The 24,670-nt window shown below is 42.2% G+C and overlaps 1 protein-coding gene across 1 annotated transcript in view; it reads left to right on the plus strand.

Moving 5' to 3' along the window:
• The window catches only part of MCTP1 (multiple C2 and transmembrane domain containing 1), a 290,462-nt gene that overhangs the window by 91,869 nt on the left and 173,923 nt on the right, over positions 1-24,670 (plus strand). Inside the window, exon 2 of the mRNA XM_075138374.1 lies at positions 20,578-20,692. Within this exon, the coding sequence (XP_074994475.1) occupies positions 20,578-20,692 (115 nt within the window). The remainder of the gene's footprint in view (positions 1-20,577; positions 20,693-24,670) is intronic.

The following is a 24,670-nucleotide window of genomic DNA, read 5'->3' on the forward strand; positions in this document are numbered from 1 at the left end:
CTGGGTGATGGGGTGGATGCCAATATAACTGGGTTCTAGCAGATCATTCGGTGGATAGCATCTTCCCTGGGAAATTCATAGATGATCTTTTGTATCCCTTCCAGACTCGCCGCTCCCTGTCTCTGGGGTTGTTGTGAAGTTCTTGCAAGGCCAGTTGCGGTCCTTGTGTTTGAAATTTTTGTCCTGATTCGTATCAAGGGCCTCTTCATCCTCGTCATCCTTCTTCTGTGTAACAGGCAGGCAGGCATGAGAAGCCCGGTCTTCTCCTCCTGAAGACGCACCCTCGTGGCTGCTATTTGGAGAAGCGTGCTCGCCGCGGGCAGGACCAGAGAGATCCTTCCCAGGGCTTCCACATGTACATGGAGGTGGTTCAGTTTTCTTCCCAGCCAGCAGCAGCTGACTCCTGAGTGGTCTGCGGGGGCAAGACTGGAGGCTTGTAAAAGCATGATTTTTTTCTTGGTATTTTTTTCACGTTTCAGCAGGAAATTCAGTATCTCAGGAAAGTGTATTTGATCCCATCTGCGGAAACAAGTCATGCGGGCAGATGTAATTAGTAAGAAGTTCAGATGAAGAGTGCTGTCACTAGGCAGAGGAAAACACGCAGAGACATTAGCCAAGGTATAGGGAGATTGGCATTAGTAGCTTAACTCAGCGAATTATTCGCACCAGCAGCGTCAGCTCTGGTACCGTTGTTTGCAGCTAATCGCTAATGGTTACGGTGACGCTCTGCCTCTCGGCGGTGAAGTCCAGGCCCCACGGTGACGGAGGGAAGGAGCGCTGGCCCGGCCGCCCGCTCCCTGTCCTGCTGCTGCTGACCGGGCCCCTGATCAGCAGGTCACCAGCAGCGGCAGTCGTTCTGCGAAATGCAGAAAAAGGTGCTGCCACATTAAACAAAGTTCTTGAGTTGAAAGAAATACGGTACTTGTCAGTTTAATGTTGAATGCGATGCTTGTATCCTGCTAATCAGACGTTGTTACAGCGTTACAATTGCTGTCTTCTCATGAACTGAAAATTATTTCCCCCTTATCGTACCAATATTAACAAGAGCTATCTCGTTAATTCTGTATTAATTTAGAATGCTAAATCAGGAAGTAACGTTACTTGTAGGTAGTATTTTCCTTGTGAACGGTGCACCAAACGCGTGGAAACTGGATGCTGCTCATGAAGCTGTAAAGTTTTCTGAAGAAAAATAACACCACTGCTGTCTAAGCGGAACAGCTGAAATAAGTTGTTCCACTCTTTCAGGTCCGTGTACAATGCTTTACTCAAATGAGTAGATTAGGGCGTAGTTAATCACAGTTTAGTATTTCTTAATATGAGTAAAGAACCTTTTCAGATGGTTGTTTCAAAAGCTAAGTCATCTAACTGAAATGCGCACATGGATTCTGTAGGAAGTGTTTTTATTGTGTGTGTTGGCATATAAGCTTCATCAGAAAATGCACATTTTAAACGCACTTTACTCAGTGTTGCAGGTCCATTGTCGGCTGCTTAATTTCTCATAGCAGAGAGCTATGAGACCTGTTTTGCCTTCCAAATAACTGCTTTCTCATCCGTTGTAATAGGTCTTCGAAAGCCAAATTTACAAGACATTTGTTAGTGTAACAATACATCATCATGTGAGAGAGAGGCACATTCTGAAATGAAAAAAAGGAGACCAAAAAAAGACTTTCTCCCACCACTGTGAGAGGTGCACGCTGTTGCGTGTGTGCTGTCGTGTGGGGTGCTTGGTATCGTGCCTTTTCATCCAAGCATCCGTTTGAGCGCTCTGGGCGGCATTTCTCAGTCCATGCTCATTTCCTTCCCCCTCCGCTGGCAGGGGAGAGGAGTCCTCCGTGGATCTGGGGGAAGCCCTCAGCGTGAGGACCCAGCAGGGCGGCTCTGGGGACTGGCTGGGTGTCGGAGGGTTCAGGAGGCGTCAGTCAAGACGGCGATACCTTCCCAAGAGCGCACCTGATGGGAAATGTAGTGATCTCCATCTCCCTGTTTTATCCACAAGCCTAAGGGGCTCGCGGGGGTGGGTCCCCGTCAGCAGCATCCCTGCTTCAGCATGTTGTTGTGGTCTTGAGTAGCAAAGTGCTTTCTCTTATCATCAGGAAGAGTGATGGTTGTTTCACCAGCTTTCAAGCCACTTCTGCAAAGAGCTCTTCCTGGTTGGATTTTGACCATATATAAGAACCTGTCTTTTAGTATTTATTAGTTTGGAGCAGATGGGGTTTACTGCTTTGAAGGCAGACAACAGTGATAGATGACATTGCTTTAAAAAACGTACGCCTTACAATTTCTTCTTTCTGTAGTGTTTTGTTCTCCATTGCTTGCTTTTCCTCTATGGAAAATACGTGAGGTTCTTTGGAAATTGCAGTTAAATGAGAACAGCAACATATGTGCTACTTAAAAATGAATTCATTGTTCTCCAGAGCCGCAGTCAGGGAGTTAACAAATTGTCATGGTTTAACCCCAGCTGGCAGCTCACTGCCCCCGGTGGGATAGGGGAGAGAATCGGAAGAGTGAAAGTGAGAAAACTCGCGGGTTGAGATAAGGACAGTTTAATAGGGAAAGCAAAAGCCGCGCACAAGCAAAGCCAAACAAGGAATCCATTCACCACTTCCCACCGGCAGGCAGGTGTTCAGCCATCCCCAGGACAGCAGGGCTCCATCACGCGTAACGGTGACTTGGGAAGACAAGCACCATATCTCCGAACGTCCCCCCCTTCCTTCTTCTTCCCCCAGCTTTATGTGCTGAGCATGACGCCATATGGTCTGGGATACCCCATTGGTCAGTTGGGGTCAGCTGTCCCAGCCGTGTCCCCTCCCAGCTCCTTGTGCCCCCCCAGCCTCTCGCTGGTGGGGTGGGGTGAGGAGCAGAAAAGGCCTTGGCGCTGTGTACGCACTGCTCAGCAGGAACGAAACATCCCTGGGTTATCAACGCTGTTTCCAGCACAAATCCAAAACACAGCCCCACGCCAGCTACTGTGGAGAAAATTAACTCTACCCCAGCGAACCCAGCACACAGATGTTACTATTCCTTTCGCGGACCCCCTCACAGCAATATCTAAGTGCTCCACCATTCATCTGCAAGGTAAGGGAGAACGATTTCGCTGCTTCCAGTGGTCGAAAATGGGGCATAGAGGGGTTAAACGATATGGGCAAGGCCAGGTGCGTGTATCTGAAGCCACAAAAGCTACACAGATCCTTATCTTAATAACAAAACCATCACCCCCTGACATTTTTTAAAATAAAACTGTGCTGGTTTGGGGAAAATATATCTTGTAGTAGAGAAAGGAGATGCTTTACTCCTTATCAGTCTGTTCTCCTAAGATACTTCTGGGTGCTGGTAGTAAGAAGTCGTCTGCCAAAATGTAAGTTGTCTGCACCTGTTGGCATGGAGGTTTTGGCAGTGTCATGTATGTGGTCACATGTGTGTCACATATATGTCACATATATGATCTTTCTGCATGCCATGGGAGTGATGACTTTTTGAGGTTTCTTTTGCACCCACTTCTTATGATTTCTGTTATTTCAGTGTATCACATCTCATCCAGGTCCATCAGAACCTGTAGTCATAGTCTGCTTCCTTAGGTGAGTGATTCTTTTCTCTTTAGGAGTGATTTTCATTTTTTTGTCCTGAAGTGAATGCTAAAAGCATATTTAACTCCGCCATTTTGAAGTGATAAACTAAGCTAAAATTAAGAAAAAGGTGGAACATTCTAACCAAGTCTAGTGTGCAAGTTGGCTACTATGTGATGAGATAACTAATTCCACCAGACTCTTCTGCTTTGTAGCAAGGTGCTGTTGCGGGAAGGATCTGGAATTCATTACAGCCGTTAATGATATATATTAAATCACTTATTTCAATGTTTAATATCACTTATTTCAATGACTTCCTGAGAGAAGTGGTTTGCCCATTTGGCTGCAGTCGGCTGTGTGCTTTCTGATTATTCATAAAGTTTAAAACTAGTTTTGCAGAATCACACCACTAGGTTTAAATCTAGACTTGCATATTCCTGGGTGACCTGCACCAATCTGAGGGGGGTCCCAACCACCCAGGGGCCGTCCTTGTGCAGTGGGGAGGTCTAGGAAGAGGGGATCCACGCTTCCAAGTGGTGCTCGCTTCTCATCGGCTGTGGAATATTACATTTACTGCAGAGAAACCAACCCCCAGAAAACTGAGAACCCATAGGTCAGAAGCAGCCTAATACAGAGGGGTGTTGAACAGAAATGACTACAAAATGTAAAAGACTTATAGAGATTTTAAGGAGAGAATCTTGAATCCATATTCAAGATTCAAGCTAAATTAAAGCAAGATTTTCTTCAGTCGTTAAAGATTAAATAAATAAATAGTCATACTAGAGGTATATAAGACTGGACAGGCTCTAATGCCAAACAAATAACAATGCGTATGCACTTGTGGAATACTTACACTTAGTTATAACTGAATGCATATTGAAATTCAGTTGGATAAAATTACATTTTTATCACTTCGAGTTTATTTCAATTCATTCTTTTTCAGCTTCTGATATTTCTATAATGGCCAGGAAGGAAGTTTTCTGAAATTTTGTGAGATTAATATCAGGTGGTATCTGCTTTTAAATCTCAAAATATCTTCAGAATTAATATACTAGGATAGAAAGTATGCGTTCCCTTTTATTTTCATGGAGTATTTATATATGCATTTATTAAAACAGACATTTAAGTTTAGTATTTCTCCACTCAAGGGATTACTTGGAAAGAAGTCAGTGTAGGGATGATCTATAATTTAGTGTTCCCCAGCTGAGCTTTAATATTTGTTTCACGCCAATATTTAATAAATACACCACAGAACCCTTCAGTTCACACCATTATCTGCAGCGGGGAGAGGGAGGAGGCAGCTTTCAGTGTTTAAAGATGTGGAGATAGTTGAGTCATTTCCTCTGAATATGTGTTGAAACATACTCGCATATCAAGACTGACTTTCGTTCTGAGTCGCTGCAGTTCACAGCAGTAGTCAAATGGTGTTTGCACAGAGCTGTTGCTACCAGCTGGAGGTGAGCAGTGTTACTGAGCAGTTGTCGGCTCGAAAGGCTAATTCAGATTTGCAGGTGTCTTGTGAAGCAAAAGATGTTTAACTCACTCCTGTAATGCTATTTTAGATAGGCGAAAGCTGGAGGAACCTCTCAATTTGGACCTGGTAAGGTAGGAATTTAGTTTTCTCATAAGGTCTAGCATGCTCTGATACAGTATTATATGCATCTTGCTTTAAAATGTAGGTAATGTAAAACTCTGTTTTGGAAATAATTAAATGTTTGCTTTTGCTGGAAACTGCATGCCCTAAGTGGATAATACAGAACGAGGAAAACTGTTTCTTCGGTTTACGGTGTACAAAATCACACGGAGAGAAGCATCGCTCACTCACAGGTAGACTGATATCTGCAGTAGTTTAGAATACAGGAGATTTTCTGAAATATCACTGTTGTCATTCTTTTGCTGAATTCTACATGTTAACAGAAGAATCTGTTTATTTGATTACTTACGGGTTTGGTAGTTTGAAGACCATCATTCTTTGTTTTAAATTGCCCTCGGATACCTGTCTTCTGCTGAGTAGTTTGTGGATTTTTATGGATTTTGTGGCTATGACACACTGTCATTCCTTAATGGCAATTGAACATATCTAAATATCTAGGCAGCACATGGTCAAATAAATCTAGCTTTGACTGTAAAACTGGAATCTTATTTTTAAAATACTGTTGCCATTTGTATTTAATAGACTGGGGTTATCCTCATAACGTTGGTCTTCTGAACTGTGAGTACAAGCAGCACTAAGGAAGTTGCTCTTAGAAGCAGTGTAGTGTTGTTTTACTGGTAGTGACACTGTCGCTGAATTTGCTTTAAAATTGATTCAGAATAATTCAAATGCCATGTTCTGACAGTTATATTTCCCCAAACTTAAAATATAACTTTGTCATATAATTTAAATATAAAGTGACTTCTGAATAACCTAGGTTACATAAGCGTGTGTGTATTTATGTATATAATTGATGATGATTAATAATATAGAAAATTAAATTAGGAATATTTTAGTGTGGTTTTCTGCTGTGAAAATGTGGACAGTGCATTTTTAAATGACTGAAGCTGGGTTTTTTTTTGAGGGAATGATGCATATGGCATATATTTTGGCTTCAGGTATTTATCTCATTTTGAAGTGGAGACAGCTAATTGTTCACAGATCATCTTTGATATGGATGTGATACCTGTCTCTAGTTCCCAATTGAGTTATCCTTCATGTGCCATGCTTGACATAACTTGCAGTGTAATTCTGCACTCTTCAGGCAAGTGAGAGGATTTTTGTGTGTGATACTGCAAGTTTCCCTAGAGATGCTATGAAATGCTAGTTGTCAGAAATTAGGATAGTGCTGCATCTGCCTGAGAACTAGTCTTTGGAAAAATTAGAAAAAGGAAATGCAGGCATGATTTTAATGCTTCACAATTTGATAGTTTTAGGAATTTAAGATTTATTTTGGACAGAAAAAATATGTAATTTTTGTATTGTAGTGTATTTTCATCCCCTTACAGACTGCTTTTATTTCCCCATTTACTTTGTGTGTGCATCATGCGTTCATGAGTGTGAGTGCATGTGTACTTGCAAAAATGTATTCAGACAGCCCACGTAACTTCCAATAATCTTCTTAAAACCAAAATGGCACAGAAGTGCTCATTCTTTTTGCTTGTCCTGGGAACTGAATAATTCTGCACAGATGAAAGTCAGATCTAATGTGTTTCATGATGATTTTCATTTATTCTGCTTAAAGAAGCAGATTTTTTTCATTTTTGAAAAAGGTTATAGTCTTGGGATTTTTATGAGTGCAGGTAAATCCACTTGCAAGTGCGTGCAGGATGCAACTTCATGTTTACATAGTCATACACAATATGTCTTGCTGTACCTTTGAAAATAATGGATTTCCTTACAGAAGACGCAGGGAATGTGCAGGGGAAAGTTTTAGGTTACAACATATTGTGAGCACTGCAGCATAAATGCAAGGCGCATGTATAGGCTTGTTTTGAAGCGTTCAGGGTTTATGGCACATCTTGGTATCTTGGACATACTCTGCTCTTAAGGGGTGGAGAGGATGGTAGTTTTGAATGCGAATGGCAGCACTGCTGTACCAGTCCAGCCACAAGCGGAAGGCACGACAGTGCGTTGAGGAAAGGTATCTGAGGTCAGCACATACTTTATTTATTATGCTGTTTCAAAGCAGTAGAGAATCTCAGAATGGCCAAGGTTTGCAGGGACCACTGGAGTTGAACCCCTTGCTCAGAGCAGGGTCATCTCAAGCAGGGTGCCCAGGACCATGACAGAGCAGGTTTTTAATATCTTCAGGGACGCTCTCTGGGCAACCTGCTCCAGTGTTTGACCACCCTCACACGGGAAAAATATTTTTTTCTCATGTTTGAAGCGAAATATCCTGTACTCCTCCTGTGTCACGGGGCACCCCTAAGAGCCTAGCTGGTGTTTTACACGTGGGTAGGACCCCCCTCTCGGATAGGAAACTCCTCTTCTCCAGGAGAGCAGTCCCACCTCTCCCATCCTCTCCTCGTGCAACAGATGCCCCGATCCCTTCATCATCTTCGTGACACCTCGTTGGACTTGCTGCAGTATGTCTGCATCTCTCTCATACCGGGGAGCCTCACCGGTGCTGAGCAGAAGGGGAAGAAGTGTTGGGTGACCTCCTAAAACTGAAAATAAGCTGCTGAAAAAGGAGGAGGGGTCGTGAAAAACTCCCTTCAATTAACTTTTTCTAGGGTTTTATTTTACACTCAAAATAGATTTAAAGTGTTACTCTCTAATCAAGGCCCTTTACACATTTGGTATATTTTTTAAATTACCTTTCAGTTAGAGGTGATCCTTTTGTAAACAGAGGTGGGAAATTCTGGTAACTAAAGACTGAGGCCAGTAATCACCTTCATGTTCCTGTGGGCTAAGCTAACCTGTTGGTAACTTTTTTCACAAGTAAGGTGAATAATCTGACAATAAAATTTGCTCTAGAAATATTTTGCCTACTATTTGTTATTTAGTAATTAATGAAGAGCAGTATTCTTCTTTCTAATATTATCTCCAGAATTAAGAGTAAATCTTTCTCCCTTGTGATTATAGGTTGTCCTTGTAAGCAATTTTTCCTCAGTTTCCCTCTAAAATAAAAATGGATGAAGGGGACAGAGTAGGGAATGAGATTAGGGAGAAGGATGCTGCAACAAATTTCAGCAGACGAGTTTCAAAGTAATTCCCGTTCTGTTTAACAATCCTCCTTGAAGGGATTAACCCAGGTGGAAAGACCACCAAGATGCACATATATCTAGGTCATATGAAGTATATCAGTAATGGTGTAAAGAAAGCATCTCCTCTGGGAGCCCGCTTACATTTGAGACAGCTCTAATTATCTGGGAGTATCCATGGGATTTCTAGCAAGCTGTCTGCTTGTGGAAGTGAATCAATTCTCCTTACTCTACTGTGTTTGGGCATACGCCAGTCCACTTGGATTGAAGAACTTCCTAGTCAGCAGCGATGAGTGGAGCCACCACATCCAACATTGGTGCTTCAGGAGAAGGAGTAAATCGCGGGGTAAGTGGTTCCTTCTCCAGCTGCAGCTTCAGCCAGAGCATTTCATTTCTCCAAGTCCCTGACCTTACTTGTCCTTAAAAATCGCTATTAACGGTTGATTTGCTTATTTCTTTATTTTCTATTTTACCTTGGCGTTACGTCTCCTGTCATGGATGCGCTGTGAGGCTAAGCGACAGAAGCACAAGGTGTTGACTCCCTCCCTGTCCGAGACGTCGGTGTGCCGCGGCGGGCTAGCGGGCCCTCTGCCTGCCGCTCAGATGAGCTGATGGCGCGTCTGATGAAAGGCGTCAGCAGCGGCTACTCGCCAGCCGTCCGACTGGATGTACGGCAGGCCTTTGGGGCGTGGGGAAGAGGTGTCTGCCCTTTCAGTTCCTGCCGTGCCCGGCGCCGCTGGTGCCGGCGGTGGCCGGGCAGGGACGGTCCTCCTGCAGCTGCAAGGTGGAGCCCTGTGGCGTTGGTGTCCTTCCCGGGAGGGTGCACGATCTCAAGTGCTGGTGCGCGGCGCGGCGGTGGGGGAGGTTCGGCGGGTGCGAACAACGGCCGCTGAAGGGAGGGAGCGTTTGCCTGTCGCAGTGCGGGTACTGGTTCCCCCGAGCTGAGCGGCCAGGGTGCCTTGTGGGGTCTTGTCACTTGTTTGAAGCCGCTGTGGCAGAACTGGCCTCTTGGTACGAGGCTGCGGCTTTGTCAGAAGGCTTGAATTGTTGGGAATGTTTATTCCGCTGGTACGGACTGTACGTGAATTTTCAGCCTAATTTTCTGGTATCGTGCATCCACATTTAGCTTCTCCGGTTGTAATGATGCTGGCTTTGTGGGTGCTCACGGATTATTTTGCTTCCAGAAATTTCTCAATTACTGTGCTGATAATGTTATTTTACTCAAAGATGCTAAAACAAATGAATCTTTTGAGAGTTGTGCACGATGATTTTTGTGATAATGGCACTATTTGCATTAAGGAAGGGACCAAACATTTTTTCATAGTACAAATTCGTGGGAGAAGGTGAGCAGTTGCTTCCTGAAAGATGACAATCAGCTATTTTTGTTCTCCCCATCCTAGGAAGAATTTCTTAAACTACGAGTTGATAAGCATGATAGTGCCTGCATTTCGCTTCATTTTCTTTGGCCCTTGACTCGTTATTTACGGCGGCAGGGGCTGATTCTGGAGCTGCGAGTTGTCTTGTCGCTCTCTGGTGCTTGCCGGAGACGCCCTGAGTAACGCCAGAGGAAGGCACTTTCCCGTTTTTTGTGATTTGGCGATACCGGCCCTGGGCAGACGTGCGCGGCCGGAGGCCCCTGCCGTGGTGGATACCGCTGCCCACAGAGGGTTCGCTTCGACTGGGGGAATCCGTACGACCGTGGTGGTTGGGGTTTCTCGGTTCTGTTTGCAAAGGTGTTTCTCCCCCTCTGATACTTGATAAATCAGTTCGAGATGCAGATGGATTGAGGGGACTGGTACAGTCCAGTCCCCATTTTCACAGGAATTCAGGACCTTTCCGAGAATTTCTGAGCAGGTTACTTTCTCACTTTCTTCATCTTACAGCAGCCGGTGATGGACTAAAATGTGAACAGTTTGCCAGGTCTCTGAAAGAGAGGCTGATTTTCTGCGTTGGGTGTGGACCAGGCAACAGTGGGTTTTGCTGTTAGAGGACTGGGCCTCCTCCTGTTCTCCAACCCAAAAGCGCCACTGGTACTTCTCCTTGCAGACTGTATTCTACCCCGCAGCTGATTATTCTCCTGGGAACAGTAGACCTACAGTAGTACTTCTGAGCTGGTTACAGCTTTTTCTCATCTCACCACCCTGGAACTTGTGGTTTCTGCCATCCCCAACTACTTCTCAGGGCCACAGACTGACAATACCGGCTGGCTGCCATCATTGGGGCCTCCATGAAGTCGTTGAAAGGCCTAAGCAGTAAATCCATGCCTGCAATTGTGAAAACGTTCACCTTAGTGAAGAGCTGTCATCTTGTGTCATGGGGCTGTAGTCTCACATGTCAGCATCCGTTGTCATTCTCAGTGTGGAGTTCTGCATTGTAGGTCATCAATAAAGCAAAAATTAGTTACGATACTGTCCTAGTTTCGGCTGGGATAGGGTTAAATTTCTTCCTAGTGCTGTGTTTTGGATTTAGTATGAGAAGAACGTTGATAACACACTGATGTTTTCAGTTGTTGCTAAGTACCCTTCTAGCCAAGGACGTTCAGCTTCCATGCCCAAATGCATGAGAGGCTGGGAGGGAGCATAGCCGGGACAGCTCTCCCAGCTGGCCAACAGGGTATTCCATACCATGTGACGTCATGCTCAGTATATGAATGGTAGGCGTGGTCTGGGAAGTAATGATCGCTACTTGGGTATCAGTCAGCGGGTGATGAGCAACTGCATTGTGCATCCCTCATTTTGTATATTCTACCATTGTTACTATTATTATTATTATTATTATTATTATTATTATTATTATTATTATTATTATTATTATTATTATTATTATCTCTTCTTTTTCTGTTCTATTAAACTGTCTTTATCTCAATCACAAATTTTACTTTTTTTTTCCCGATTCTCTTCCCCGTCCCACTGGGGACGGGGGGAGTGAGCGCGCGGCTGCGTGGGGTTTGGCTGCCTGCTGGGTTAAACCACAACAGACATGCTTGGCCATTGCAGCTTCTCTCTACGGAAAGCATCCATTAATTTTTTTCTGTACTTAAACATTTTTTGGGTCAATCAAGACAAGTATCGTGCAATAGTTCTCGACTTTGCCGTAGATAGGAAGAAAACCAAATGACTTCAAGAACTGCTTCTTTCAGACTGTTAAGCCTAATGGTATTACACATCTTTTCAAGATGAAAGACCTACTTTTTGTCATGTTCAAAACTGGGAACCCTGAAGTACTCCTTAACTGGCATCTTGCAGGCAGGCTGAGGTTCTCATCCTCCAAGGTGCTCAAATAGGGACATTTGGATATCTGTTGGATAGGTGACTGCAGAAGATGTGTGTGTGGTCGTTACTTTGCATCTCATTCTTGTATCAGAGTAGATGTCTGTGTTGACTTAAGGAGCTTTCATGAACAGTATAATCACTGAAAGGCTGTGGGTTTTTTTAGGGAAAAAAATAATGTGCATAAACATATCAGAACTAATACCTATCTGTTAGATGTTTATAGGCTTTCCTAAGGAAGACTAAAAAATTACATGGTTAGCACTTGACTGTCCTTCTCATTACAAGTTTTTTCCTAGGAGATTCTTCTTTGCCATTTTTTGTTGCACTTCTTACACTGAATTTTGGTTTAACTATTTCTGGACTTACCAGTTTAACTGTTGTTGGTAGGAAGCCTTCTGTGACGAGCTGGTATAAAGACTGCTAAAAACCATGCAAGAAAATGCCTTTAAAGGGACAAGGACAGTTAGACGCTCTTGGTCTTCTTTAGGGACTTTGAAACCTTCAGTAATGGAGAATCTTGCTCTATGTCTTTGATTGTGGACTTGACCTGAATGTGGGTTAAGATGAACTTAATTTCCAGTTTTCGGAAGTATTTTCTTCAGATCAAATCAAAGTGATCTTGGTTGTAATCGCTGCAATCCCTGGGGAGTAATTATATTTACGGTACTATATTGAAACCGCGTGTGGCTGCCTTCAGTGCAGTTACCAGTTTCCATGCAGCAAGGAAAGATAATTCTGGAAGGGTACTTACATTCATTCCAATAGTACGGGTTTAACTGGAGAAGTTTTGTACTGGGAACATGTCAAAACCAGTGCTTCCTGGTTTATATTTTGCTTCTGAAAAGCAAGTTATTTCTGGATGCCGGAAGGGAAAGTTTTTTCTTGTGCTTTAATAGAGATAACGCCAGATAACTATATGCAGTCAGGAATAAATTATTTTTATATTAACATAGCTTTCAGGCTTACATAAATAAGCACGTGAATTTTATAGACAGTAAAGGCAAGGCAATTCAGATAATGTATTTAGAAAATGTTTTCCTCCAATACAGACAAAGCTTCCGCTTATACTGGATGTTGCAACCATGTTGTGGGTAAATTTTTTTCGTTGTTGTTTCCTGAAGTGATAGTTCGCAATGTCAATTTTCACACAAATTAAAACATAAGAGCTCAGTGCTGTGAAGAGATAGAGGGTCGGTAGTCCCGTGTGTTTGGTTCTATTGGTTCTATTCAGATATGTGTGCATTTGTACACACGTTTGCAGGGGTAGGGCCACTTTTGTTGAATGCGTTGTGTAGTTTGCTGCTGAACAGCTAGAAGTGTGACTTGGAACTGTGGGTATCTTTCGTAGAAAATAGTTTCGTTTTATGTTAAACGAAGTATTTATTCTGTGTCACAAAGGATTTTTTTAAGAGAAGGCAATAGGAATACCCTAGCCATTGTGCTGATCTGCAGTTTTAATTAGGTGTGTCAATGACTCAGAAGTGCCTCGATTTATCTAGCATGCCTACATAATTTATTCCTGATCTCTGTAGTATTATTCAGCAGGGAATTACACACAGCCCATCCCTCCCGTCACCTTCAGCCGCCAGCTTCTCCTGAGAAGGCACCTGCGGTGGCTAGGGAAGCTTTCGTCCTGCGGAGGACCGTACAGCTGCTGGTCAGGACACGGGTCTCTCGCTGTCAGCCCCCACCACGAACTTGCTCTGGATGTGCTGTTTCCTGGTTCAATGAAGCAGCATTGTCAGCGAGAAAGGTGCCAAAAGAAACGGTTCCACAGCGAACCAATAAGTTGTAACAATTCACTTTGTTCAGAGAGTAAAATCTAACTGTTAAACCAGCTGAATTTTTAGCAAAACCACACTTAGCTAAAAGCAGTAGCTGTATTGGAGTCCTGGGCAAAAATAGGTGATTTTAAAGATGATGGGCTGATATTGATATTTCTGTACTTACGATCTTGATCAAACTCTAGTTACAAATTTATAACTCAATCGTTGAAATACCAAATATAGTCATTTTAAACTTACATCTTCTACAAAAGAATTGCTCATCAGTAAATTAAAAAGCTTTGCATTTATCGAAGCAGTACCAGACAAAGGGAAACAAAGTGGTAAAATGTATTTGGACTTTCAAAAAAACTGTTACACAACCTGTTACAAAGAGGTTGAGGCAACGTACTTTTAAGGATGAAAAGAGGAATAAAAGTTGGAAAATGCAACAAAGAATTATCTGCCCTTACTTTTATGTATGAAAACAAAGACTTTTTTCAGTCCTTGGAAAGCTTACAGCCTAAATCCCTGTGCTTACAATTCGTTGTATGTAGGTGAACTATTGTGTCTGTAAGAAACACCGACAACCCCAGAAGGATTTGGCGTGATTACAGCAGTTGCTTTTCACTGAAGGGACCAGACGAGAGCTTTTAATTTATCGTATAACAGGGGAGGATAATAACATGGGGAGGAGAGCGAGGAGGCCAGGATGGAGTGTAAGAGAACTGGGAAGCAAGCTGTGGTTGCTTTATTCAAGAATAAATTTATAGTCTTGGTGGAGAAGGGATTCTTGTTTTTATTTTCTGTTTGCCTCACCATCTTAGTCTCTACAAGTGATGATGCAGCAAAATCTTATAGTAGACTTGGATGAATAAATGGCAGCAAACTGAGTTTTCCATCCCAAAAACGGAATACGGAGACAGATGGAAGGATGAACAACTTGGTGGAATCTTTCCTGATTGCTTTGTCAATATTGGTATTTCTTTGGTTTCCTTTGCTGCCAGACGAGGTTACTGCTTCAACTGAAACAAGTGATTTGAAGTGTACTTCTGAATAGCAAAACTTTCAAAATGTTGACATGCTTACATCTTTTAGTATTATTTCTGCATCTATTCATTACATTTGCAGAAGGAAATCTAGCAAGCTGTTGACAGTAATCAGTTTGATACTGAAAATTAGCATTTGCTTTTGGTTACTTTCAAATACAATCAAAGAGCAACAATTACTACGGATGTCACCAAAAATATTCCAATTATTCTGCAGACGTAAATGGTCAATATTACTATTTGTTTCTAAGGGTTTTCTTTAATAAGCAGATTAAATACCTCTTTCAGCCATAGCCAGAAAGCTCAGGAAGGAGGCTTTATCTTTTATGCACTCATGACTACTATTTAGTCACAGCGTATTTCCTGACAATATAAACTAGACAGTCATATTCAGAGCATACCGACTTATATAAAAATGTGTGTGTGTGTGTGTATGTGATTAATGCTAACTTTAAAAATGTCTTTATTCTGCAGAAATAATCTTGAATTCATAGTTCTTCGTAATCAAGATGTTTCAGACTAGCGTGTATGCACTGTTGCCATTATGTGATAAAGAGCACATACACAAAATCTGACTTTTACGGTTCATCAGTACATTTTGTCCAATTCAAAATCTTCCCAACAACAGCTGAGGCTTTTCACATTCGTTATAAATACTCATATCTTGTCTATGGGAAACGTCTGTTGTATGACAAGCTTTAACAAAGTAGCCAGTCTCATCTGAAGCACACACGTGATTAATGAAAAAGCACATTATTACTGCATATAAAATGCTACTAATAATTTCTGCACATTTCCAATAATATTTTAAATCCCAGAATGTTCTTTTATATTTAAATGGATTCACGTTATACACCTGCCTTTTTATTTAGGGAATAGGGAAAATAGAATGAGATGAAGGAAGCTGTATGACTGTTTTTACTCAGAAGTTCCTCAGTTCTTCCTGACTTGCCATCAACCAGAACACTAGCGTACATAGTGTTGTTCAGGACACGGTCATCATAACTCTTAAGTTAGATGAGTAAATACGTTCAGCGAAATTAAGAATTGCTCGTCACTTGACTTTCCTGTCATAACTTTGAAGCACAGTCAGTTCCCGTTAGTTGCACAGACAAGGAGTTGACAGCCCCTTGGATATTCAGAATTTCCGAATTTCTTGCAAGCAGGTATTTCCAAAGCATGAAGCTTTGACGAATGAAAATGATCTGAAGAAATCAGTTCGAGCCAGGCAGTAACTGGAATGGAAAATTCTGCTTATGCAATATTGAAGACACAGTTACATTACTTCAAACTTTTTGGTATTTTTTTTCCCATTTGAAAGCTAGTAATATTTCATGCCAATGTTTCATGTTTTCTGCAGCAGAGGGTTCCTTAAATCTCTTATATCCCCTGAATTGCTGGCACAAGGTCATGCTAGTGTGTGGTATATAAACTGTAGGAGAGCAGCAAAGCTATTGATCTCTTGGGTTGGTTTAGCTGATTCATTGTTAGAAATATTAAGAGCTTTGAAGGAGAGTGTCGGTATTCATGGTGATATAAAAGGGTGATAGATAGTTTTCAGTGGCAAAAATGGTAGTAATCCTCAGCGTCTCAGTCTGGGAGAAGTTGATGGGTTAGCCTGAAACTTTGTGATGTGTTTTGTAAGAGGATAGCACAAACGATGTTACTGATTCTCATCTTTTAGCCATGAATTGCTAGTCTGACTTCAACGGATTTACCCCTGACCTCGGTAATGCCTGAATCAGATTCACTGTCTTTTTCTTTTATAGCGTGTTTTTAACAAACGGTGAAAAATGATAGGATGTGGGAACGGTGGTGATGTTAGCCATCCTGTCACTTTCGAAGCGGCGTCATTTTGCTTCCGTGCTGAGGTGGACTGGGTTCTCAGCAGTGAATGCTTCGTACGGTGGAAGCATTGGATATACAGAAAATTAGGTAGCTTTTTCCTTTATTACTGGTGTGCAGCTGCTCGCATGTACCTACCCGTCAGCTAGCTTACAGTCCTCTTACATGCTCGACGTTTGTTCAGCTGTAAAAAATAGTTTGTTCATTTGTTAAGCTGCTAAATCTGGAAAACACAGTGAAGTGTCTCTCATGGTGTGAACAACAGAGGTGAAAGTACTTCCCTAACTTTTCACATCAGCGAATCGCAAAGGGTTTAGTGGTGAACAGCTTCATGACATAGCTGCAGCCAGAGTTTCCAGCTGCTCTAGAATTTTTTTTGAGAAAAATCAACTAATTTTTTTCTTTATATGCCGCAGAAATGGGAGTTTAACAAAAAATAAAACCCTTTAATTACACTCCCAACAATAGTTTGGGCTTTGTGTCAGCTTGGGTAGCAGAAATTCCTCATGGATCCTAGTCACAGGCATCAGAAAACTGATTTTTTGGTGCTAATATGCACATCCTCTTTGCATTGGCACCATAACTGGGCAGCGGCACAAGGCTTGGGCAAGGGCAGGTTCCTCTTCAGCTCCCCTCAGTCTTGTATGTCTCCAGAATGGCAGATGTCTCAGTACATGTCTAAACACTGGAGCTTCTGTAAAAGTGAGCAAACATATGATTTCACATTGTTAGACTAGCAGCTGAGCTCCATGAGCGTGCTTAATCCACAGTCATGCAGTAATGCTGTCTTTGGTTTTTGGTCTTAAAATACAGTACTGAGTGTTTTCCAGTTAGAAGTTATCCTTTCTGCTGCTTGTTGGTAGCTGTTTTAATAGAGCATCCCGTGTCCATCGTGGGCTTGCCTTCTGTACCATCGTGGGCTTGCCTTCTGTACCCCTCTAATGTAGAAGGGTTCAGCTGACTTACAGCTAATAAAAAACCCAGCTGAATAATGGTTGTTGGGCTAAACTGGAACCAAACTGAAAACTTACTTTATTTCTGCTTCCTGGTTTTGCTGGAAGTAGTCTTCTTTCAGATTTCATATGAGTTTGTATAAATGTGGAGATAGTTCTTGGAAAAACAGACGCTTAAAGGAGGAGTACCACCCGCAGGGGTCATGGAAAGCGTGGCCAGCGTGAGCCCTGTGCTCGGTTCGGCCCGACGGAACGATGCTTTTCTGGGCGTGTTAGAGCATCGCTTGACACGCCGTGAGTCAGAAGTGAGTTGCAGCTGCAGACTCATTTAAGTGCAGGCTACTGAGAAACTTCTCCCGGGTGCCTGACGGAAAGTGAAAGCGGCCCCTGTTGTGTGGTAAGAGAACAGCCCGGGGGTTGGTGTCTGCTAAACGAGAGTGCAGCTGAGGACAGGTACGGTCATCGAGACCTCTGTCCTGACCTCCGCACGTCTTCAGGATGATCAGCCGCCTTTAACCTCTCTATCGAAATTCACTGTACACAAGGCTTCAGTGTTTGTGCCAAATAATAATTTTCCCTTAGAACAGATTAATTTCGATTTTATGGGAAATTGTAGAGTCCAGGAATTTAGTCATAGTTTAGATACAAGGAATATTCTAAAGTAATGACAGACCACTAAAAATTAGTTCAAAGCAATTAATTCAGGCATTGCCTTCCTACAGGCGATTTTGCCTATGTGAAACAATGGTTAATTGCCTTTATAGTCTTTGTCTGGAATCTCAACATTTTTGTTAAAGATTTAATAAAAGTAATTTCAAGACCTTCTATACATTTTGGACACTAAAAGTGAAGGCATGTCCTTGCTGTGTCAGGCGTGGTGTCATCATCCTGCAGCAGTCAGTATGAAACAGCCTTGTGGCTCACAATAACTTCTAGTTGTGATGATTTTTTGCTTCCGAGCTACAGAAAACTTGTTGTCTTGATGTTATTGGTTGGAACGTAGGAGTTCAGAAAATTTGGTTTTGAAACTGTTTCATGGTTAGAGCAATTGTAGGCTTTCATGAATGCTCTCAAGATTCTTGTCCAAACATTTCTAAGTAGTTCGTTACTGCAGACCACACAGAAGTGGTTCTTTGTTTTTTACTAGTTGCCATTTTAACTTTTGAACTTGTTAATTAAAAAAGGTAGTTGAAAAATGTTTTATTGATAGTTGTATTTATTATGGCAAATTTTAACTGCATACTTCAAGTGCTGCTGTTCTGATGCAGACATACTGGTTTGACTTTCTAATAGGGATAGTTAATACCCATTTGCTTTTTATTTCGTTTGTGTAACTGTTCATGTCCTGTAGGCTGTTTACATTGCTCACCGACGTGTTTCTAGCCTCCCTGAGCAGCTCTCTGAAAAACTAATTGATGTAAACGTTAAAAAGAAAGTGAAGTTCCATTGCAAGAAAAAAGGAAGGAAAAGCATGGAGAAGGGCGTGAGAAAGGGAAAAGAAGGGAGCAATATGGCACTGTTTAAACCAAGGAATTTTAACGTAGAGCTGGTGGTGTACCTCGGAGGGGAAGGGAGAGGGGGCCGCCGTGAGGAAGAATTGGGGAGGAGATTATAAGTGTTGGGAGACTTGTGTTTCTTTTGGCTCTGCCAGCTCTTGTAGAAGGGCAAGAAAGGGGAAGGAAAGCTTTGGTGTTTATTTACTTCAGAACACAAGTTTCTTCTTTCACAATGCCCTGATGAATGCTGGGGCTTAGGATGAGGATCAGGCCAGTACGCAAATTTTTTCCTTATTTCTGGACTAGATACTAAGCATGCAGGGGTGGGGGAGAAATTCATTATTGTCAACCTCGTATCCTTCTGCAGTCAGTGCATTAGAAAAAAAGAAAAAAAAGAGACGGTGAGTGAAGCATTAGTCATTTAGAAGAAGGTGGTGGGTGCCTTCTGGAAGAGTCTTGCAAGGTCTTTTGATAGTTCCGGGCATGCTCCAGCAGTTACTTTACAGGGACAAAATCAGAAGATAAATGCTAAGAGATTTCAAGACCAGCACCCCCCACCAAATCAAAGCTCATCTAACCATTTTCTCTGAAGTGCCTAGTTGTGAACAGTTCCACTGCTGTGAAGCAGTGAGGTTTGGCCAGCACTGTACGTGTTGCAGCAAAGGTTAATATGCTAGGGCTCAGAGTTGTGACTCTGGTGTAACAAGAATAAACCATGTGTTAAAATGCCTTTTATTTTGTGGCTTCCTTCGTGCTTTAGATTTGTTATTGCCTTAAAAGGAAAGGGGGGTAGCAGGAGGAGAAACAACTAAAGTTTCGTGTTGAAGTGGTATAGCACTTAGTACACACGTGGTCTCTCAGGTGTTTCTATCATGCTGCTTTTTTTTTTTTCTTGCAGAGGACCCATAATCGCATAATAAAATATTAATAGCACCGGTCTTAAAAGATTTAGTTCCTAGCATGAGCATACGTAACAGTGGTGCTTTGTGTGTACAATATATGAAGATCCTGTATGCACTGTGAATATATAATAGATACAGTTGTTCTAGTCGTAAAATTAAATGTGGTGTCCCAAGCATGCACTGTAATTAGGTTCTACTTATAGAGAGATGTGTTAAAAACTATTTTGCAAAAGCTTATACATACTAAGAAATATAATTTATTTCCTTTGTCATTTGGGACAGAAGTGTGGTTACTATTCATGTAGTATGTGGTTACTACTAATGTCCAGAGAGTTCCTTCCATTCTGACTTCCTTTTTTTTTTTTTTTTTTAGTTTTTATGATACAGTTTATACAACTAACTACTCTTAAGAATCTTATCTTTGCCCTGACATACAGGTGAACTAAGAAGGCGTGTATTACAAACGAAGAGATACGGCTGCATTTAATGTCTGTATGATTTCCCCCCCAGCCCCCAGTTTCCCCCATAACTCTCTGGAAAAAACCACATATGTTGCAAAGTACTGCAGTAGCTGACAAAATCGTAACTCATGTATGTTTATTCAATGCCTAGTTTATCATTGTTGAATAAATACAGGGTTTGAGAGTACTGGTAATAACTAGTCCGAATAGTACTGTAAGGTCCAGGTCTGTTTTTTCGTACTTACTCTGCTTTAGCGGGCCAGGTGTGTATGTGATTGTAATTAAAAATGGAGGTTGCCATAATAAATACAGGTATCAAAGAATAATTTTTCAACTGCCTTTTTAAATTAATAAATTTAACCATTGAGATGTCAACCAGTTTTTGTTGGGTTTTTTTTTAAACAAAGATGCTCAGGAATGGTCATACTGATGACAGGAGTGGGTTCCTTGGTGTCGGGGTATTAGTTCTGAGGTGGGCAAATGGGATATGGCCTTGTCTTAGTTCAACAGGATGGTGATACCAAGGAAAAATATACCTTACGTGAAACTTTTAGTAACATTAGCTATTGCATTTTTATCTTTTTCCCCTCCAGAGAACAAATCTGGTTGGAACGAGTAATGCAGATTTTCCCTCTGGGGATCCCGGAATGTACCAGTTGGACGTTACTCTAAGAAGAGGACAGAATTTAGCAGCACGGGACCGTGGAGGTAAGCGTGCTGGTAAACACTGCCTTAATGTCTGGGAAGTTACATGTCCATTGGGTAAGTTTATATGAGGGTATTGAAATTACAATTAAGGTTTGAATTGTAAGTGTGTTAGTTAAACTCTGCTTAAAACTACGTAGAGGTTCTTTGACTCCAAAGCACGAAGTAAAAGGAGCTGGGGCCAGCTAAACCCACACAGGAGGAGCAATAAGATTTAGCTAATACTGGTTTGATTCTTGTGCTACCTAATTTTCCTCCCTTTTTTGACTGTTTCAAACTAAAAGAAAGGTGTGATAGATTTACTTTAACCATGCAGATTTGTGCTTTCTCGCTTGCACAAGTGCTGTCTTGCTACGTATTTTGTTCCTTGACTGCTTAACTGACTGGAGCCGTGTTTAAAGACAACAACAGTAAAACCCCTCTGTTGGATGTGTCCAGGCTTTACCTGTTGGTCAATCTGCTGCTCACGTACTGGCATTCTACAGTCTGCTCTTAGACATGTAGCGCACACGTAGTTCAGATGCAGAAAGATTTCCTAAAAGGTATTTTGACCTGCAGGAACACAAGAGGCTGACTCAGTGACTCTGTACATGCAACTGCAGCTCATATTTAAAATTAGATAAGTCAGTAATCCACTTCCTGAACAGCAATGTTCAGCGTTGCTGAGCATGATAAATCTGACTAACGGCCTGTTTTGGATTTGTTGTAATATATTCCGTGTGAGAGAGAAAAAGCCATTGTAGAAATTTAACTGCAAAAATAGTATTACACAGCACCTTTCTGTGCTTACCTGGTGAAGTTACTTGACCGATTTCAGATCTCAAATACGGTAGCAGAAACCTAGAAGGCTGTTTACATTGATAGGAAATTACTCCACTGATATTTATGTCACTGAAACTGAAATTTTAATATACTCACTGTTGCAAGAATATACTTTTATGTATATTCTTCCTCTACATATATTGATATTCTATCAAGCTTTGCCTGACATTAATTAAAAATAGATACTCACATGTTTTTGTTCCATAAGCTAGAGAGATTTTCCCAGTTTCTGAATGATAGTGTTGTAATTTAGTCATATCCATCATTCATATTATTTATAAAAGAACAAAAATGTGAACGTGAATGTGATTATTTGTATGCAAGGAAAACATCTGTAATTTTTTTCCCCCCATAATACAGGAGTCTAGGTCTAGACAAAGGACAGGAGATCCGTCTCCTAAGATGGCATCCCAGGTTCTGGAATGAATGCTAGGTGCTGTATAAAATGTCAAGTGCTTTAAAAGGTCAGTTGGGAAAGCTGCTGCTTGAGCAGCAAGGAAGCCTCCTCAAGCTACCTGGGAGGCGACACGGCAGGAGTGGTGTTTCCTCCGCACTCACTAGTCCTAGAGCCCAGTCGCTGGGGCTGCACTGCACGGTCGTCGCCCGCCCTGTGCCGGAGCCTGTCGTTCCCTTTGGGTGGTATACACCTATCGCCTTTCGAAGGGCTGAGCCGGTGCTGGGTCTTCTTCTGAAAAGATGCTGGGGAAGAAGGTAGTTGTTGGGCTCTGGTTTCACAGAATAGTTTCATAGCTTGAAATCTTACCAAAAAAGTGAGATGTCTGGGTTACTTTCTACTCCCTTTATGAATTTTTTCCTGTTCCTGAAAAAGCTCGGCTCTCCCATCTCGAGCAACCAAGGGAATGTTTTACCAAGCCACTGCAAGCTTGTCAGGAGGAGAATGTGCGTTGCATCTTAGTGAAGTGTGGAAGATCCCTCAGGCCAGATGGGGAGCTACAGATGTGCTCCCTGCCGCATTGACCAGGTTTCAGATCTCAACTGGGTTTGGGCTTCCAGGACTGAGCCTTTGTTTCTTAAGGGGAAAGTACAGAAACAGTACCTCGTCCCAAGCTAGGACCCATCCTCTCACGACTGAGTGTCCTGGCTGTCACCCACTGTGTTTCTGCTTGTTTTCCCTTTCTCTTGGAGCTACTCAGTGAGATTTTAGGAGCAGCTGCAGAACTTGAATCGAGGGGGCTTTACAGCCATTAGGCGGGCACTTAGTGGATTTAGGTGGCTGCTGAATGGGAAGTGCACAGAAAGGGGCTTGATTTGGGAAATCAGTTTTGTCTAAATCCTCTCTTGAGTGTAATACTTGCTCTTTTTTACTTATTGTTTAAAGTATCCCTGTGGTAGTCCCAGGTGTTTCACTAAGAAACTGGGCATGTAAAATTGGTTTCTTACTGGAGGTTTATGTAGGTGCAAGAGGAGATTCAGCGAGTTCATGGAAGAAAAATCCACAACGGGCATTGAAATGCACAGAAAACACATCTAACTCTGAAGGTCTTTGCTCCAAATTCTTGATGCCTAGGAGGACATTGGAGGGAAATAACGGATGTGCCCGTCCTCTTCTTTCTCTGTCAGCATCTGCTTATCGCCCCTGATGGAGACAGAGCAGTGAGCTCGCAGGACCTTTGGTCTGAGCCAGTACCAGTGTTGCTGTTGCATGGCCTGCACGCTCCAGCAGTGCTTGTATCAGGGGTTGGGCACCAGAAAGCCATTACAGGACAGTCCATGGGCGGCACTCTCTAAGAACATGTATCCAAATGCGAAGTGGAGCTACTAAGACAGATGTGTTAGATATTAAAACCAAAGCTTGGAAGATTTATCCCAAGGCTGTCTCAGAGGAGTTTTATACTGTAAGTCCATAACAGCGCGTAATACCTCATTCCTCCAAAACTTTTTCCACATCCTCTGCTTAAAGTCTGACTGTCCTGATTCTGGCTGGGACAGAGTTAACTTTCTTCGCAGTAGCTGAGGGGTGCTGTGTTTTGGGTTTGGTACGAGAGGAGCGTTGAGGGCCCATTGATGCTTTGGTTGTTGCTGGGTGGTGCTTGCACCAGGGACTTTTTGGTCTCCCATGCTCTGCCAGGCGTGTGGGAAGCCCGGGAGGAGCACAGCCGGGGTGGCTGACCCAGCTGGCCAACGGGGTATTCCATACCATGTGACGTCATGCTCAGTACATAATTAGGAGGCGTGGTCCGGGAAGGGGGAGGTTCTCGCATCTTGGACAGGCGGGGCGTCAGTCAGCGGGTGGTGAGCAGTTGCTTTGTGCATCGCCTGCTTTGTATATTCTGTTGTTGTTGTTATCATTGTTATTATTACTGTTCTACTTTGTTTTATTTCCATTGTTAAACTGTTTTTGTCTCAACCTGCGAGTTATCCTACTTGTGCCCTCCCGAGTCTCTCCCCCATCCTGACGGAGGTGGGGGGTGAGCGAGCGGCTGCGTGGGGTTTAGTTGCTGGCTGGGGTTAAACCACAATGCTGACAATTGAATTTTCTCCAAGTACTGTGAATTTAACTCTAAAAGAATATTTGGACTGCATGGTAGAAAAGAATTTTGTTTTAATTTTAGCTTTTTATTCTTTAATTTTTGAACTGCAGTTTCACATATCTTTCTAGAAACTTGCTGCTGAACATATTGCAGTCTTGGAATTCAAAGTTGAATTCTCATGTCGTGAATGTTCTGTACACTTTGTCTTCCCCAAATTTATAAAAAGAGACACCACAACATTCTCAGAAGAAAAGGGGAAAGATTGAATCTATATTTATGTGGCTAGCAATGCCAGCATTAATCACGGCTGTTAGTTGATAAATAGCACCATCGACAGTCACAACAGAAGGGGAACAGAACATTCTTCATGGGAGGACCAACGTCTTGCTGTTGTCTTCTCAAATGATTGAGAATAATCCTTCCTTATAACAGGCAATATTTATGCTCTGCTATGTGCAGTATGACAGAAGGAAATGTAACTATTCATTTTAACTCCTCATCTTCACAAGAAATCCTGTCTTCAGTCTGATCCAGCTTTCCTTCCAAGTACCGTGGAGCTGTGGTACCATAACTTCATCTCATCTATGTGATGAGACAGTTCACGTTTTTGATCCTGACAAAATCCTATAGTGACCACAAATGTGGTTTATAACATGCTTTATTTAAT

Source organism: Calonectris borealis, chromosome Z (genome assembly GCF_964195595.1).
Source record: "Calonectris borealis chromosome Z, bCalBor7.hap1.2, whole genome shotgun sequence".
NCBI classification, from domain to species: Eukaryota; Metazoa; Chordata; class Aves; order Procellariiformes; family Procellariidae; genus Calonectris; species Calonectris borealis.